The sequence below is a fragment of the Rissa tridactyla genome, chromosome 1, assembly GCF_028500815.1.
Source record: "Rissa tridactyla isolate bRisTri1 chromosome 1, bRisTri1.patW.cur.20221130, whole genome shotgun sequence".
Lineage (NCBI taxonomy): Eukaryota > Metazoa > Chordata > Aves > Charadriiformes > Laridae > Rissa > Rissa tridactyla.
Window position 1 is genome coordinate 157,768,370 of NC_071466.1, and position 18,763 is coordinate 157,787,132.

An 18,763-nucleotide genomic window follows, 5' to 3' on the forward strand; every position below is an offset into this window, starting at 1 on the left:
GCCCTCAGCTCTGCCCCGCCCCGAGCGGCGGCAGCGGCGGCGGCCTAACCCCGGTCCCGTCCGGTGAGCGACGGCCCCCGCGGCGGTGGCGACGGCGGTATGGCCGTGCCCTGGGCTCTGCCCGCGCCCCTCAGCCCGGCGCAGCTGAAGCGCCTGGAGCAGCACCGCTACAGCGCGGCTGGGCGCTCGCTGCTGGAGCCGTGGCTGCAGCCCTACTGGGCCTGGCTGGTGGAGCAGGTCCCGCTGGGGCTGGCCCCCAACGCCATCACCCTGGGCGGCCTCCTGCTGAACTGCCTGACGGCGCTGCCGCTCATCGCCTACTGCCCCAGCGCCACCGAGCAGGTACCGCCCGCCACGGCCCGCCGCCGCCTCGTCCTTAGAGCCCGTTCTCCTCGCCTCGGCCCGGCGGCCCTGCCCCGGCCGCCGCCCCGCGGAGCCTGACAGTCCCCGGAACGCTGGGTCCCCCCCTCCCGTGCCCGCCGCAGCGTGTGGTGCCCTGTCACTCGCGGCCCCACCGCGGGTGGCCCTTCCCGTGGGCGGGAGGGATAAGGGAGGGCGGCGGGTTTGCCCGAGAAACGAGGGGAGCGGTGGTGCGGGGGCCAGGCTTCGGGGTAGCAGGGGTCCGGCCGGTGTTAAGGTTGTAACGCTGAAATGCTGCGGGGCCGGCGTGAAATGGGGAATAGTCTCGGTGGGCTCCTCTCGCCTCCCCGGCCCTTCGCGGGGCAGCACTCCCCGTGGGGATGGGGCTCTGAGCGGCTCCTTGGCCCACACCAGATGGAGCAAAGCTGTAGCCAGGCTCGCCCTGGCGTGTGGGACCCCAGCCTCCTTCAGGGACCATCTTATGTCCCCTGCCGGCGCCCCTGCTCAGGCGGCTTGCTGGGAAGGAGATGTAAGCTCCCTCCCTGCTCAAGAGGACGGCTGTAACAGAGGGGACGTGGAGGCAGAAACAGCCGCCGGCCCAGAGAGAGGGTGCGGGTTGTGCCCGGGCGCAGGGCAGAGCTGGCCCAAGGCATGGCTGAGGACACTTCGGCATCGCTTAGTTCAGAGCTGAGGCTCGGTTGTGTGGCAGACGTTGTTAGCTGACAGCAGCTCAAATGCTTCCCCTCCTCACGTGGGAAGCGCTTAATTGCTTTAGCTTCTGGAGGGAAAACAGGCTTGTTAACGCGGGGCCGACGCTGCTGTCGCTGAAACTGGCTTGCCTACAGTTTCTCTGGCAACTTGAGGAGCTCTGTTGGAGCTTCCCAGCCCGTTACGAGTTTCCCAATGTAGAGTCTTCATGGTAGTCAGGGTGGGACATACCAGGGGGAAATTGCTTTGTGTAGGTAAAATATCTTGAAGGGGTAAAATATCTTTTGTTTTTCTTGCATTCTGATGGGTTAAAATCCTAATGGCAGAGGTGGCTGTTTGTTGGGTTTTTTTAATAACTTAGATACACTTTGGTGAGTGTTCCTGTTGATGGAAGCAACCTTCTTTTTCTGTAGTTGCTTTGCCCTTTGCGTTAGCAGAGGTGTTTGTGGCAGGCGTATCAGGAAGCTGATCTAGATCAAAATCAACTTTGCTTTGGTCTAACCCTGATCACTTCCCTGATTTGCATCACCAGGTAGAGGCAGTGTGTGGTGTTGCAGGCATAGAGATGAGAGTGAGTGGTTGGAAACCGCAGATTGTCTTCTAGTGGCACTTTCAGAATTAAAACGCATGTGGAACTGCTACCTTTAGCTTAGTTTTGTGATGTAGATATCAGTCCTGGGCCAGCTATGTGCCTGGATTTTTCTCTTTGCTTTTTCTGTTTGCTATTCAGAAAAAAAACACCAAAAACAACAGAAAGTAAATTTTAAGTTATTTTTCCCTTGAGGACCCTTGTACAAAAAGAAAAAGGTTGTGTTGCAGACATCCAGGGAATTATTCCTTCCAGGAAATCTTAGGTTGAGTTTTAGGAACTTTACTGGTTTTTTTAATTGTAGCAGCTGAATTTTATAAGAACCTGCAGTTAGGATTAAACTTCCTTTTTCAGATAGCAGTATATCCTTTAAAAATATGTAGTTTAAAGCCAGACTCTTTACCCTATTGGTTTTTGTGCTGTGAGAAAAGCCCTCACTTTTCTCTTGCTGCATCACTTAGGGCATCGTTATCTCTCTTCCGCTTCTTTAATGACTCATCTTGTCTTCCACCTAAGATGTCGTGGTTCTGGATGGCTTTTTTAAAAAGCTAAAACGGTTGCAACACTAATAGGTGTGATGTGTACTGTTGTAATATCTACTTTGTACTTTTGACTTGTATGTGTAGGCTGGAAGGGCTGGGGGGAAGGTGGAACTGGAAATGATGTTAAAGGTGATTGAATCGCAGGCTGAACTAGTAGCATAGGGCATTTCAACACCACCTCTCTATACTGCCAAGCCACCTCTTCCATTCATGAACAAGTCTTGATTACCCGATGGACTAACAAGAACTTGTTATATTCTCTTGGTGGAAGTGTAGCAGCACTGGATAGAAGACTCAGTTAAAATAACAAGCAGGGTTTGGTTTTAGGTGTTGGTTTTTTGGGTTTTTTTTGGTTGGTTGGTTGGTTGGTTTTTTTTAAGAGTTGGTTTGTGTGGTTGTGGGTTTTTTTCGCTAACCAGTCTTAAGTGTGCCATTTCTATTAGTCCTTTGTTGGAAACATTGAAGTCTTGATGTTTGTACAAACCATCCAAAACAAGTAAGACTGGTAGCTGAAATCCCTTGGAGAGTAGCTGCCAGCAGATGCTTGGGAAAGAGATCTTTCCCCGACATACCCTTCCAGCTGCCAAAACACCGTGCTTTAGGGGTTTCTCAGCAAGGGATTCTACTCCTGTTTCTTGCTAGAACAGCAACTGATGGATCTATTTCCCCACCTTCCACCTCATGATTTTGCCTTTTGAATTATTTGTTTTGAACCTGTTTGTACTTTCAGCTTCCATTATGCCCTATTGCAGTGAATTCCACCACGTAATACTACTTCCCCCCTCTCCCCCCACGCACAATGCAATAATGTCTGAAATCATACAATGCTCCCTTGTTCTCTTACTGTGTAGTTGTTACTTCCTTATACAATATTCTTTTTATCTTCGTCAGCATCAGTAGCCACTAAAAGACAGTTTGTTACTGACTAGCACAATATGTTTTGGCTTTATAAAATATTGTCTGCTTCAGTAATGTCTTCTTGTCTAGTAAGGACATGGGTTATATCCCTGTTCTCCTGTAAATGCACATTTCAACATAAGCCGCCTTATTTGCAGCTAAGCTATTAGCAGATGGCAACTCTTAAGCACTGTCGTAATTAAAATCCATGTGTGTAGATATTTGTAGTGTTTGTCTGGTTTCCTACTTCTGTAATTTAGGACAGTAATCTATAGAAATAATAGGCGGGACTGCTACACCAGGTGTGGTGGTGGGAAGGACACTACCTGCACATTTCATATTCCATGGAGGTTTGAAATATTTTCTTTGTTGTGACTGCAGGCTGGGGTTGTTTTCCTTTTCTCTCTGTGTGGTTTTTTTTGGTTGGTTTGTTTTTCCTTTTTTCCCCACTAATTCAAAATATTTAGGAATTAAAAGTTCTGCTGACTTTAAGTATGAAGGGTGCGTATTTGCTGCATTAAAGTGTAAAAGGAGCACTTCTTGAGTGAGGATTTCCATTTTATCCCCACCGTTGGACAGTGAACTGTTTAGCTCTTCTGCAAGCTGACTGCTCTGAAGTACCTACAGTTACTTCATTAGGTTTTGCACATGAATCTCTTGTCACCCCTTCCCATTCTGGGGAACACTGACATGTTAATTTTTTCCTTGCATCAACACTAGGAAGAAAACTGGCTAAACGTAATTCTCTATCTTATTAAAAAGAAGAAAGACTACTCTGATCCTGCTGCTTTCATGGTTGCTTGTGGAGGGGCCTGACTTTGGTAATCCTTCGAGCTTAGTAACAGGTCTCTAAAATACCGTGGGAAGCTAGAGTTTCAGGACAGAAGTTTATGTTAACAGTAATCATTACGTTGCATTGAATTTATATCTATTAAAAAAAAATAGTCTTGTAGCAGCTATAGCAGAATCTAAGCAAAGAGCTGCCTGAACTGATCAGAGTGGATTTCATCCAATGATAAAGACTTGTCCTGCGTGCACTCTGCTTCTTAGGTTCAATCATATCTCATTTATTTGGGGTTTTTTAAGGCCTTTGTTTCTGTTGTCTATAGTTTCCTGCAGGTTACTGGGAGTAGAGGAATGCAGGAAGAGAAAAGCATGGATTATGGATTTTTAGTTTGGGCAGTGATGGCGAAAGGGTGCAGGGGCTCAAGGGTTCTCATGCAGAAAGCTAGGGAGGGAAGGGAGGCTTGCGATGGCTAGCTCTGTAGAATTGCTTAAAAGATGGTGTAGTGCATTTATAAAAAGGTGATATACCTTGTTGAAACACGCTATTTAGAAAGCCATGCTTCTAGGAAGACCAAAAAGCTGGGGAGGGTCTAGGTGGCTCCAGCTAGCTCTACTATTAACTGCTTGGAGGGAAAGGAACATTGGTGAGGTGCTGTCTCTACTTGTCTCAATCTCTCTTTTTAAAGCTCCCTTTAAAAAACAATAACTACAAAAACCCAACAAACTTCTCAAACCCCACCTTTTGAACTGAAAGAGGCATCATCTTGAGTTTTTTCTTGTCAGAGGGAGAAATGAAGGGAAGACATTGACAGGCATGGAATTGCGTAAATAGCAAGGGCACAACTGAGCTTTGTGGGAGGGAGAATAAAGAATTAGAAAAGAGGGGAACTGGAACAGCTGGTATGAACCGGGGGTGTGAAGGAAGAAGCACTAAGCCCCTGACCTGGTAAAGGAGAATTGCGAAGCACTGAATGCAGCGGGGAATCCGGCCCATTCTCACAAGTGAAGAATGGAGCACTCAGTAGTGGATGGGAGAAAGAGGTATTTGGCATAAAGGAAGACAGTAAAGGTTCAGAAACGCCAACATAGAAGGATGGGAGTTCTTTCAGAGGGAGCTTGTTGGGGAGAGGAGGATGCTGAAGGAACGCAGAGAGTCCCTGGTGTGCATGAAATGCTGTTGGGCTATAGTACAATTATTTTATTTTTTTTAATTATTTCCTCCCTGCCCTCTCCCCCTGCTTTAATACAGGTTTAAACAGCCCCTTCTCTTCTCCTGCTGTTAGGACAGTTGTACATACTGCTTGGTCCGAAACAGAAGTGAGAGAAATGACCCACCTTTTTGGGGAAGAGGGAGGAAGTCCAGTAAAAATGTCTTTCTCTATTCTGGATCTGTTCCAAAGAGGGGCTGTGTAAAATAGAGTGAAATCAGTTGCCATGGTGTTGGATTGAGGAAGCGAGATTATGACTAAATGTGATGAGAAATTACAGGGGGGGTGAATCTTTAAATGTTGCATAAGCTTGGGCTGTTGAACTCCCTGGGCTTGAAAGCTTTGCTTGAAATAGGCAGTAAAGGATCTTCTTACCACATCTAGTCTTCTGCAGCTGTCCTTGCTCTTCTGTGGTGTGGAATCACAGGAGCAGAAGAACGAGGACTGCTGTTCAGCCTACACTTTTTCCTGAAGGAGAGTCATGCCACACATACCTGTCAAACGCTGTATGCACATTGTTTTGTTTTGACACCCTCTGGTTCAGTAGATGGCCAGACCTGCTGTACCAAATCTGTGTGCGACAAGATTCTGGGGCTGTATCACCTTTCAGACATCCTTTCTAATTGAAGCGGAGAAGCCTTCTTTTTTTTCCCCGCCTGGGTTTGTGTTCTTTTCTAGTTCCATGAGAATAGCATCTAGCTCTGGCCAAATAATACATTTGCTTGGACGGGATATAACTTTGGGCAGATATAATAAACACCTCATCAGTGAAAAGCTGATGATTATTGGGAGCTTCCTGACCTTTCTGCTGAGTCTGTCAGCCATGTCAGCATTCTCAAATGCTCCCACTTCTCTAATTTGCAAACTACTTGGGTCCGGCGTGGGAAGCCGGCAGGGGACATCCCTCGATGGAGAGCCAGGCATGTGAGAAGGCGGAGGAGATGGCAGCTGTAGCTGTATTGAGAGGGCAGATAGCAGAGAGAGAATCTGTGGTTATTGGGAACTTCAGAAACCTCTGTTTACCTTTGGTGATTTGGAAAACGGTATTTTACCGATGAAAACATTAGAGCATTCATTTAATCTGCTAAATGCATAGTTGCTCACAAGGGACCTCTGGTTATTACCACTTTGGGTTAAATTTGAACTGACAGCCTAAGGATGAAATGCTCCAGATTGTGTTTCTAAGCTCTCTCAGACACCTGTTCCCCTGTTCCTACTAGGATCTTCTTCCCTTCTCCACAACTGCGGGGATACAGATGCATCCGCTACAGGTGTTAATGGATGCAGATGATCCTTGCTGGGAAGAGGATGAAAACTCTCCCCCTCTTTCCAGATCATCAAGGAGCAGAGCATTTTAGTTTTGGAATCTGAGGGGACCGTTGCATTGATTTATCCCAGCAGGAGCTAATGAAACGGACGTGGATCAGCAGTCTTAATGGTTATACCTGTACTATAACTTGCAAGTCGACAAAAGCCATTGCTTTGTTGAAAAGACCTAATACGAGAAGTTTTGAGTTGAAGTGGGTTTATTTGTTTATTTTTACATTTACTGTGTTACGCTTGTTTTGAGATAAGGTAAAAGTAGGTGTTGTTACCTTGAATAAGAATTCTTGCATCATGTTCTGTGGATTATGGACACTTTCATAAACTACAGTAACCAGCGTGCAAGCCTTCCGGTTTGGTTAGAATTGAGACTATATTTCATGGAGTTTGCATCTCAAAAGATTGTGATAATACCAAGCACATGGCATATACCATTGTGGCTAATGATAAAAAAAATAAAGTGCTATAACAGGTTTCTGTTCCTTGCTGATGTTTCAGTTGGGGAAATGATCCATTTAAATAAGAAACTGATCACGCTCTGGCATTTGACTTAATTGGTGATGTACCCCACACTGGAGGGGGTGAACGCAGAGCAGGTAAGGAATTTGGCTAACATATTTAGTGCTGGATACTTTTGTCTGTGATATGGAGAATCTGATGATTTTAAAGCAAACTAAAATCTATTTCAGTTATAGGTAGTTGGTTGCAAAAGGAGGGGAGCCTAATGCAGCCAAAAAAACCAGTGGTGTCCTGGATGGAATTGCCCAGTGCGGCCCAGTTTACTTGCCAAAATCCGGGGATTAACGTGACAAGTTTCAATAGATCTCAAGCTATCTTTTCATAACTAGTAGAAGTATGTCACAGTAAGGACAACTCGTAATACGTTGCACATGACCTTTGTGGCACTTCACAGTCATATCGGTGATAAAATTGGAAATGTCTTTAAAATACTACTTCAAAGGACTCCAGTGAAACCAGTGGTTTCTCCCCGCCTTTCTGCTCATAATGCTTCATTCATAGGTCTGTGTCAGGATTTGCCTTGTTTGAGAATATCTGTTACTCTCCATACAACAAAGTTATCCAGATAAACTAGTATGGGTATTGTGGTAGCTTTAGTATGTGGATTATATCACAAGTGAAATGATCTTTGCTTCACCAGGGTCCTCACTGTGCTTTTATGTCCTGAAATACCTGAGCAATGGCTGGCAGCCCTCTGTTTTGAAAAGATGGAGAGCAAGAACTGGGGCCGACGGGTAGCCGCTGCCTCCCTGCAGAACATCTGACCAAGTGTGATTGCACCAGGAGAGGCCCTTGAGCTCTCTGTTCCTCCAGCTGGCTTCTGGTGATCTGCGAGCGCAGGGTGGCAGTAGGCTCCTCCTGGTGTCCACAGGCTCTGTCCTTCCCCCTTCATCAGAGGAGAGAAATTTCTTCAAATGATGGCTAAGAACTCACTCCCTGGTTTAACCCCAATCCCCAACACAAAATTCCTTTGTTTAACTGGACTAGCAAGGGAAAAGAAACCTAAATAACTCGACTAATTCCACTGGTAGGCATCAAACATGTATTGCTGTCATCACTTGACCTGGATTTCTATAGTGTGATCTTTGGGGGGGTTATCAGATATCAGCATGTTAAATGCCTATTGGAATAAGAATATCTACTCATCCTCTTTCACCTGCTCAAGGCTTCCAACATGATCTGTGATGACAGTTTTTCTTAGTTTCCTTGAATTAAAGGGAAAGGCTGCCGTGCCAATTTTTAAGAATTTTCGAAGTTTTCTGGATTTCTATGTAAATAGAAATCCAGGGTTCTCGCCTATAGCTGGAGCCCCTAATTCTTTGACTGTCACTTGCTTCAAAGCTGAGCGAAGCAGCCAAGCATTTGAGTTTAAATGGTCGTATGTTTTAGTAATGAAATGATCCAAATACTGGGTAGCTGGAAAAACATAAATTTGCTGACAATATTGTTTCCATATTAAAAGCACAGAACTAAGCCATAACATTGTGTATCAGCCATGAGGAAGTCCTAAATAACAGCAGAAAAGCCGTTCAGAATTGAACCTCGCTTGAGCATGCTGGTTCTTGGGAAGGATGTGTTTTGTGATCAGTCTGACTGGAGGCATAACTTCTTTTCTAACTCAAATCAGTGAGTATAACAATGATGAGAAAACGGGATGTCTGGAGGAGCAGCTCACCTCATCTGTATTCTTATTGCTGCCTTCTCCTGTCCCTGGCTGTGAACTGATTTGGCAACTGTCATTTTTCCTTTTTCCTTAGCAGTGACGCTGGGTTTATGTGAGTGTGGACAAATCTCAGCTCGCTCAGATTTGATCTGTTGTCTAAATCTATTAAATAGCCTTTACTGGCCTTAGACCAACGTGATTACATGTATTTCGTATTTGCGCTGCAGGAGAGGAATTGCAGGGGTGTAGAGCCACAGTTCTTTACCTGGGAGTGGGCAGGGATCCAGCTCTCTGCCTGCCTGTGGCCATTCACTTATTTAACCTGCAAGTTGCGTTTCCAGCTTTTATGCCTACCTTGACTCCCTTTTCGTGAGCTGTGCTTCTAAATGTTAAGGATACCACTGGAAATTACTTGAGGCAAAAATGTTACCTGTACTTTGTACAGAAGGTGTTATAAATAATATTTAGTAAAAACTAATTCCTAGACAAACAAAGACATACTGTGTGTATGAAAATAATGTTTTTGAAAGGTACTACTGTAGGACAGTTCCTTTGAATCTGAGACTAGTGTTGATGTAACTGATTCACAGCTTGTTTTGAAACTCTGATAGTCTATATTAAGTAGATAGTTGCTCTTTCATATTTAATGAATGACTTAATTTTTAAAACCCTCGTCCTAAGTACCTATGTAGTCAATTTTTGTATGTTGCAAAAAATCTCTTTTCCTAAAAGCTGAAGTCTTTATTTAGTAAAATGTAATGGTGTTTTATATCTATATGTTGTAAATCTGAGCAAATCATCTAAGTGCCTATCACATAAACTGCTCAGAACTTTAATGTCTTGCTACTACTTTCTTTAAAAAAAATTAATTTTATTTTCATAACACTTTTCATCACAAAGGATACAAATAATTATAGAAATACTGTGGGTTTACAGTGGAAAAATAAGTCAGTTGATGCAGAAAAGAAGCTAAAGTTAAAAGTTGGGGTTATTTTTAAATAAATAGAAGGGCCTGTATTTCACTGCTGTATCTGGAGTAGTTCATTATAGTAGTTACCAAATTCATGTAGAGACTAGCGCAAGGAATTTGGTTTGTCCATTAACTAAGTAAAAAATAGCACAATGTAGTATAGTTCTGTGCTGAACAATATTTCACCTTTAATTAAATGGATTATCAGCTAAGAAATTGGGAACTGCCTAGTGACCTTTTATGTGACTCTCTTTCAGGCACCTTTTTGGGCATACATCCTGGGTGCATTAGGACTTTTTATCTACCAGTCTCTGGATGCCATTGATGGGAAGCAAGCCAGAAGAACAAACAGTAGTTCTCCTCTAGGAGAACTCTTTGATCATGGTTGCGACTCTATTTCCACAGGTAGCCTTAACCTACTGTTACCCATCCTAGTTTTAAAATAGGTACCTGTTTTCAAGAGGAGCTGATTAATCACAGAGTTATTGAAGTTGAAAAGGAACTCTGGAGATCCTCTAGTCCAACTGCCTGCTCAGAGCAGGGTCAGCATGTCCCCTCCTTTTAGGATAACGTCACCATCTCCTGGTCACTGCAGCCAAGGCTGCCCCTGACCTTTGCATCCCTGGCCAGTGTAAGGGAGGATATTTCAGAATTACCTTTGGCAGATGTTGGATAATGCACGTTCTGCTCTTACTTACTGTGCATCTTCATGTACAGTGTTCTTTGAACGAGCTAGATGGTGAGCAAAGAATTCCGTAAGAGAATGCTTAGAGATTCTTTACTACACATAGCCTGTGTTTTCCAGTAGGGTACAGGTGATGCCTAATAAAGGATTGTAAGGACCTAAATGACTGATGCTGGCCTGTGAAACTAAGGATTCCACTTCAGAATCATAGAATCATTGAACAGTTCGGGTTGGAAGGGACCTTAAAGACCATTTAGTTCCAACCCCCCTGCCATGGGCAGGGACACCTCCCACTAGAACAGGCTGCTCGAAGCCCCATCCAGCCTGGCCTTGAACACCTCCAGAGATGGGGCATCCACAGCTTCTCTGGGCAGCCTGTGCCAGTGCCTCACCACCCTCACAGTAAAGAATTTCTTCCTAATATCTAATCTAAATCTCCCCTCTTTCACTTTAAAACCATTAGGAGTGAGGTGCCAAAATATCAGTTTGGTAATAGGGCATGCAGCCTGCCACTTAGGAGAAAGGATAATTTACATTCCTTAGAAGAATGAGTTTAAAAAGCATTTGATTTGCAGTCCTTAAAAAGTAAACCTTGCTCAGTTGTACTTTCTATAACCTAGCTGCCCTTGGTGGCAACGCCTGTACTTCTATAAAAGGTTAATGGCCGAAATGTTTGCCCTGGGAATCAGTACGTTCTTTATGCCTCACTTCCCAGAGAAGTGCAACTACCAGTCTCTCTGAGCTGGGCCCTTCAGGTTGAAGCTGTCAGTGATAACAAAGAACAGGAGATGACAATGGCAACTGTAGGCTGGGAGGCGGGCCCCCCACTGGGAAGAAAAGGAGTCCTGTGTTTTGGTGTCTCCTGCCAGGACTGTCCCAGAGATTAGCTGCTCAGTCAAGTTATCAGTCACACTGTTACTTTGTTACAGGGATGTAAAATGCCTTGTGATTTATTTTTTTATTTTATTTCTCTTAACTGCAAGCAAAGAGGGTGTATGACTAACATGTTCGTTTCTGCTTTTCAGTTTTTGTTGTCCTTGGATCCTGCATAGCAATCCGACTAGGAACAAATCCTGACTGGTTGTTTTTCTGTTGTTTTGTGGGACTGTTCATGTTCTATTCTGCTCACTGGCAGACATATGTATCAGGCATACTAAGGTTTGGAAAGTAAGTAGGTATCTTTAGAAGTACATATGGCTTAATGTCTGAGACTGCTAGCTACTTGATTTCCGTTTCTTCTTGATTTTTTTTCCCTGCTCTCTCTTCCACTCGCCACCTTCCTCATCTCCCTTCCACCCTAGCAGGCTTGTGTTTTAGCTGGCAAGAACTTTAAAACTCTGCATAATCCCGAGTAGAGGACTTGCTCTTTTAGCAGCTGATTTTAGCTGTGTATGCTTTCTTTGCATGCATTTGGCTCTTTAGTTTGTGGATTTGTTCTCGGAACCCATACAAGCACCATGCAGGCTCAGACCGGAGAGGTCTTGCCTGCCATGTAAACAAGTGTTCTGTGTAGGAGTAGGGACACAGCACGAGCATCTAGAGTACCACAGTACCTCCCTTTGTAACCTCCCAGCCACAGAACAGTTTCAGCCCAGGGGACTCTGAACCACAAGCGTTTTTAGAGAAACTCCCCTGCTAATGGGGTTCCCTTCCGTAGACATCTTCGGTCTTCCTTCAAACAAACTCTCTGCAACCATTGCATCCTTTGGCAAGGAGTTCCACAGAGCTTGCAGAATTACCCCAAGTTTATTTTGGGGGCTTTACTTTTAATCTGGTTCATGCTGGCTTTGATGTCCTTTAGGTTTTGTGTTAGGTCACAGTTGTAGAGATTGCTGTGATGCTGTTCATGACTCAGTAGAAATTTCATCTGTTCTCACTGCAGTGTAGGAGGAAGAGTCATGACATTCATGTAGAAGATAACAATTTCAATTTAATTCCTTAATAGTGTGGGGTGTGGGGATTGCTGCACCCTCTGGCAGCTGTGGTGGTGCCTGGCCACGGCCTTTTGCTGTTTTTAAACAACAAGCTGCACTTTGGTAAGGATTTCTGAAAAGAGGGAAAGATCAGAGACTTCTGCAGCAGCAAAACTGGAAATACGTGCTAGATGAAGGCTGTCCTTCTGCTAATCCTCACCACTTGCTAAGTCACTTGTTTGTAGTCCTAAGTAGCTCTGACCTGCAAGAAGCACCCTAGCAAATCTGAGCACGCTGGGCACACAGGCCAGTGATCAGCTATCTTTGCATACTGTTCTGTGTCTGTATCAAAAGAAAGCTGTCTCTGTGGTAATGCCAAGAGCTCTTTTTTTATTCGCTGATAATGCATTTTACCACACAAACTATAGCTCTTCTACCTGCCTATCCATCCTCCTTTTTTAACATCTTGTGCTGTAAACAAAAACAGATGCTTTAGAGCGATGGCTGAAATACGATAATTTCCGCACATGACAGTGGACTACACGGAAGGGAGATGGACTGTGCCATGAGCTCTGGCATTCCGCGTATGTGATTGCTTTTCTGTGCCTTTCATTCCTGCCTAAAATGTTTGAATGATTTCCTTACATCAGGAAGGCACCGAGACTCCTATACCCCGTAAAAATTTCTTCATTAAAAACTTAATGGCTTCTATGTAAATATAGTGATAGTGCATAGTACAAGCAGTTTGGGATGGCCTGGTGTTCCATGCTTACCTTTTGAAGTTAAATAGACACAACTGTTCTCCAATATAACTTACTTCTGTTTCGTCAAAACAGGTCAGAGTTTTTTCAAGGCTCGCAATTTTATTTCTCTTAAGCACAGAGGTGAGAGTCTAAATGAAGGCATTGGTATATTGCTCTAAATATGATAATACTTAATAACATGGACAGAAGCTTTCACTGATGCTGTTCCCGAATTAGCAGCGCTTGATTTGAGAAGTCAAATGACAGATGAGAGAGTCCTACGGCTGGTGGCCAGGAAGGATCAGAGCAGCTGGGTAGTGTGCCACTACTGTCAGGTTGTGTACAATACTGCACAGTGTCCGACTGAAATCTTTGGACTCTGGTTTGCGCTGTGTTGCAACCAACAGTCTTGAGCCTCTGTAAAACGAAGTACTGAACTTTGGCACATATAATCACTCAACTTCAAGTTCCAGCCTCCTCCTGCCACCAGCAACAGCAAACGTGGTACGGATTAGAAATGTCCGTTTTCATAGTACAGAGTGCAGACTCTGAACACTTGCATACGGACGCTTCAGCATGACGTAACCGTCAAGTTGAGTGTGCAGCTACAGTCATGACCGGGCAGAGGTAACGCTCCATCCCCGGTAGAGAGGGCAGAGCCCCCTCCCAGCAGCGCTGTCCCGTTTCCCCCCTGCACAGACTCTGTTAATTGACTTCAGGCCAATTCATGAAATGGGCAGAAGATTAAAAGCCTCCGCTTTTCAGGTTAGCCAGCTGAACTGGTTCACCTCGCAGTCCGGCGAGCACGAGAGCTGGTACTGGTGAGGGAGCGCGAGGGCGTAGGAAGGAGAGGATGACCCATTCCTACCAGCACCTGAGCTCATCGTCTAGTTGCAGCTTCAACTTTGGCTCTTCTAAGGCAAAGAGTCTGAAGCTTGTGATGAAACTTGGCATATTTTATCACTGTCTTTCTGATGAAAGAAGGGAGTTTATTGTTACTGTGATTATCAAGATCAGATAAATGTTTTTCCATTGGCCAAGAGTTGATTCCTATCTCCCTTTAAAAATACACTGTTTCCAGTGCAAACAGGTCACGCGCTAAGCAAGTAACAATACATGTTGACTTTGGTCATAATACCTTAAAACTGCAAATTTATTCTAGCTGCTTAAAGAAATGTTACATTTTAAACATCCTTTGTCACTGTTTATTGGTAACTTCAGTACAAAGATCAGGTACCTCTCTTAAAACTTTTGGTAGCATAAAAGGAACCTTAGATGCGCATTTATTTGGTTTATTTTAAAGTTTTATTGAAAGTATCGTTTTTTTTTCTTTTGGGCCTCCGCTTAACTTTTTTTATGTATATTCATGTCTCCTCAAACATTTCATTAATCAAATACAGTAATAAAGAGTTGGCTATCTTGTCTGAGAACAAAAAAGATGGAACAGAGAGTCTCGAGGCCATACAAGGCACCGTATTTTAAAAATGTTTTTATGGAAAAAAGCAAGATATCAATTCGATGCCCTCTGAAACAGGGCAGATGCTTAGTTATGCGCTGACTCAGTCTTCAAAATACTGCCCTTCTGTTTTGCAGGCTGTATCTGTCAAGTTTTCATGATACGATGGCTTAAAGAAATCTCTTCTGTCCCAGCCTGCTCTTCACGGTCCATACCTTTTTGTGATAGGCTTTTAATGGAAATTTTGATTGCATTTACTGTGAGCTTGCCTTAAACTCTGATTTGATACTTACACATCAAGTCTGTAAATTTATACAAAATTCTCAAATAGTTAACAATGTATTCATTAAAGATTTTCCCCCTACTAATATTATATGTAGCTTGCTCTAGATAAGGAGCGTAGATTTAATTTTAAATCTTAGCCAAAGATGTATGCCTCTATAGAGTACCATTCTCAGTCAAGGAAAATCATACTCTATATACATTGATGTAATTTGAAGGAGCTAATTTAAAGTCACTGGTGTGTCCCCCCCGCTGCCTTACACTTACAGCAAAAATACCATTTCTTTAACTAAATCTCCCTTTTTTTCCTTCACAGAGTTGATGTCACTGAAGTTCAGATAGCCATAGCAATGCTGCTCTTGATATCTGCATATGGTGGCACAGCAATATGGGACTATAAGGTAAATGCGTTAAGTATTCCGAACTCCGTTGAGTGTTCAGTTCCCGTTAAGTGTTCACAGTTCCTCTGGGATTTGCAGCTCTCCTGTGTGAGTCCCATCAAAACCTACGAGTTGTCTAATGTTCTGGTTTAGCTTATTGTACAAATGTAGGTTATTTTTATGTTGTAGTTAACTTAGGTATAATGGTGTGACTTTTTATGCACAAATTTAGAGCTACGTAGAGGAAAAAAGACCCCATCTGCCACGTATAAACTTCTGATCTGGAACCGATACTCTGCAGATACTTAAGCTCTTACAAATAGTTTTTGGTTTGGTTTTATTTCTTTCGTATATTTTATTTTAAGACATGTATTTCTGTTCGGTTAAATGATTTATAGGATACTTTATTTTAAAATTTAAAGATAAAATGCTTCAATCTAACAAAACCATGAGAAGATGTTACGGGGGTTTTGGTCAAGTAATCCATATTTACATGCCAATGGAGATGTACTGAGTTTCAACAGTTATGTCACAGATGACATAAATATAAATATCTATAATTAAAGAACTGTCTTCTGTCCAAAAGCATTTCTCCGTCTCTGGCTTTTATTATGATCTTTGAAGTTGTACTTAGGTGGATGAGATCAAAATAGATTAGATTAGCATTTTCATCTTTTCTAGGGTCTTTACTCAGAAATGTATAGTTCCGCTTGGTTATAGCGCATGGAAGAGCTGAGACCATTCCATGCTACTGATAACCACTGGAAATTAATCTAAATATAACCCACCAAGTAATTCAAATTAAGTCATGAGTTTACTCAGCAATTAAGAAAAGTTTAGCCAAACTTTGTTTCCTTCCCCCATCCTGCAAGTCGCTTTTGTTCTATTTTCCAACAGCTTATTTTCATGTTGGAAAATAAAGTAGGTATGTTAGACTTTAATTATGATTGCTTTTTCTTCAGTATTAAGATCTGTGGTAGTTATGCTGTATCTCAAAACAATCTCTATTCAAAAAATATAGTCAACGGTTTCAATTTATTACTACTTCGGTTTTTTTTAAATCCTCTGCTGCCTTTGGAAGTTTGCTTGAAACTGCAATTGATTCTGAAAGGTAACTGTTTAATTAAAATTTGTTATCTGGAGACTATTCTCCATGCAAAGATACAGCATACAAACAACATACCAAAACACAAAGCAGGCAGATGGTGTTTGTGTTTCCTGTGGTTCAGTATTGTCTTACCCAGCGAAATAGAAGGAACTGTCCTTCTCCCCGCTCCCGTGCCGTGGTGATGCAGCAGGCTGTGTCAAGTTTTTGCTTATGTCGTAAAAAAAATTTGAAGAACGTCGTAGGGACAAACACAGTAAGATTTAGCTGAATTTCAAGACCTGAACTTCAGTATTCAGAAGTCAAGTTTAAACATTACAAAAGCAATTTGTCGTCTCCTTAGTAAGGAACCAAATTCCAAACACTGTCCTCCAGAGCTTGTTCCCAGGAAAGCAAGAGTTCAAATAAAACAATTGTTTAGTAGTTATCAGTAGCTTTTTTCAGTCACTTTTTTAAAAAGGTGTTATCCTTAACTTTTAATATCTTTCTCTTGTTTTTCCTGCTAAGGTCCCTTTGGTGGGCTTAGAACTGAAGTTCTTTGCAGTTTTTGGCATACTGTGTGGAACGGCACTTTCTTTTTTCAATTACTTCCGTGTCATCTTTGGTGGCGGGGTTGGAAAGAATGGATCTACGATAGCAGTAAGTTGCTTTAAAAATCAAAAAACAAGGTCTGAATAATTTATGCCCATAATTTATTGCACTTCAGATGATCATAAGGGTTTTACCTGTTTAAGCATTTAAGCAGACAAGCGTATGAGCATTGGATGGCTAAAGCAAAGACTTCACTATCTACTTTCTCCCTACCTGTTAAGGGATTTCTTCTGTTGCAGGAACCAGCAATGAATTTGCTATACAAAATTCATTAGTGGTCACTGCAAGGGATACTAATAGCCTTGCCATAATGCTAATGGACTTTCCCTGAGTTTTGGTAACTTTGGTTTTGTTTAACGGGATTTGCAATATGTATGAAATCTGGACCTTACTGTGTGACTGAAGCCGAAGCCAAATTTTCTGTCTTTGTATTTCAGGGAACAAGCGTTCTCTCTCCAGGCCTGCACATTGGGCTACTTATCACACTGGCCATCATGATCTATAAAAAGTCTACCACACAGCTGTTTGAAAAACATTCTTGCCTGTACGTCTTGACATTCGGATTGGTGAATGCTAAAATCTCACAGAAGTTGGTGGTAAGGAATCTTGTTCTGAGTCTTAAACCTCCTAAAACTAAACCGGTTCTTGGCTTAACGCGTGCTGGGTCAGTGGCGCTGTGCAAGTTTTCCCATTCTCTCTGCCACTCTATTACCTGTTTTGTTAGGACCAAGACACTGAACTAGACTCAGGTTGCTACAGAAAGATGATATATGACACTGATGCAAACACACACTTATTGTTGAATATATTGGCTAGAACTTTCAGTTTTCTTTAACTTACTCCTAGAAATATACTGTCCATCTTTAATGGTTTAACTGTGGTCCCTCAAGCCTTACAAACAGTGTTGTGACTTCTGATTTAATTATCTGAAATATGAATTTAATCATTAAAATGAAGAGAGAAGCTTTTCTACTTTTATCTCTTTTGTAATTAAAAACGTCATCAATGGGTGAAAAAAACCAAAATCTGCCTTACTACATATTTCCTAACAACAGTAATCCACTGTCATGGAGTTAACTTTCTTGCTGGCAGCTGCTACAGTGCTGTGGTTTGGATTTGGGAGGAAAATAGTGTTGGTAAAAAACCTGATGGTTTTAGTTGTTGCTAAGCAGCCAGGCCTTTTCTGCTCCTCACACCACCTGGCCAGCAAGGGCTGGGGAGGCACAAGGAATCGGGAGGGGACACAGACGGGACAGCTGACCGTGACTGGCCAAAGGGATATCCCATGCCGTGTGACGTCATGCTCAGCATATAAAGCTGGGGGAAGAAGAAGGAAGGGGGAGATGTTCGGAGTGATGGCGTTGGTCTTCCCAAGTAACTGTTAGGTGTGATGGAGCCCGGCTTTCCTGGGGATGGCTGGACACCTGTCTGATGATGGGAAGCAGTGAATGAATTCCTTGTTTTGCCTTGTTCGCGTGCACAGCTTTTGCTTTACCTATTACACTGTCTTTCTCTCAACCCCCAAGTTTTTCCTCACTTCTACTCTTCTGATTCTCCCCCCCATCGCAAATGGGGGGACTGAGTGACTGGCTGTGTGGTTCTCGCTGCTGGTTGGCGTTAAACCACAACATCCAGCCCCCTGGTTGTTTTTTTTTTCTGGCATGACATTTCTCAAACACTAGCAAAACCAGTATTCTACGGACTTCCTTGCTAAACAGGAGTTCACCTACTGAGCTACTAACATGGTTCAAGAGGGAGAATGCTGATGAGAAGATTAAGCCTTAAGATTGAACTTGAGGCTCTTATCTATTCTGTCAGCCACCTTGGCTCCCTTGCTCATTCAGAGGACCACTGGGTCCTTCTGATCAGCAGCCATCACTGTATGTACGTCAACTCATGGACACTTCTGAGCAAACCATGTTTCCCTTGAAGCTTTATGTGTAGCTTTGAGGACAGTCTTCTCCAGAGGCAAATCTGTGAAGGCAGTGGGGAAAGAATTTCATGAGTTTAGCGTGCTCAGTTTTCTGATACTATTTCAGGAGG

At 43.1% G+C, this 18,763-nt stretch overlaps 1 protein-coding gene across 2 annotated transcripts in view; it reads left to right on the forward strand.

Moving 5' to 3' along the window:
* The window catches only part of CHPT1 (choline phosphotransferase 1), a 25,635-nt gene continuing 6,872 nt past the window's right edge, over positions 1-18,763 (forward strand). For both annotated transcript variants that reach the window (XM_054216443.1, XM_054216452.1), the window contains exons 1-6: positions 1-342; positions 9,823-9,970; positions 11,276-11,417; positions 14,961-15,045; positions 16,637-16,768; positions 17,158-17,316. In XM_054216443.1, coding sequence (XP_054072418.1) covers positions 100-342; positions 9,823-9,970; positions 11,276-11,417; positions 14,961-15,045; positions 16,637-16,768; positions 17,158-17,316 — 909 coding nt within the window. In that variant the 5' untranslated portion in view covers positions 1-99. The remainder of the gene's footprint in view (positions 343-9,822; positions 9,971-11,275; positions 11,418-14,960; positions 15,046-16,636; positions 16,769-17,157; positions 17,317-18,763) is intronic.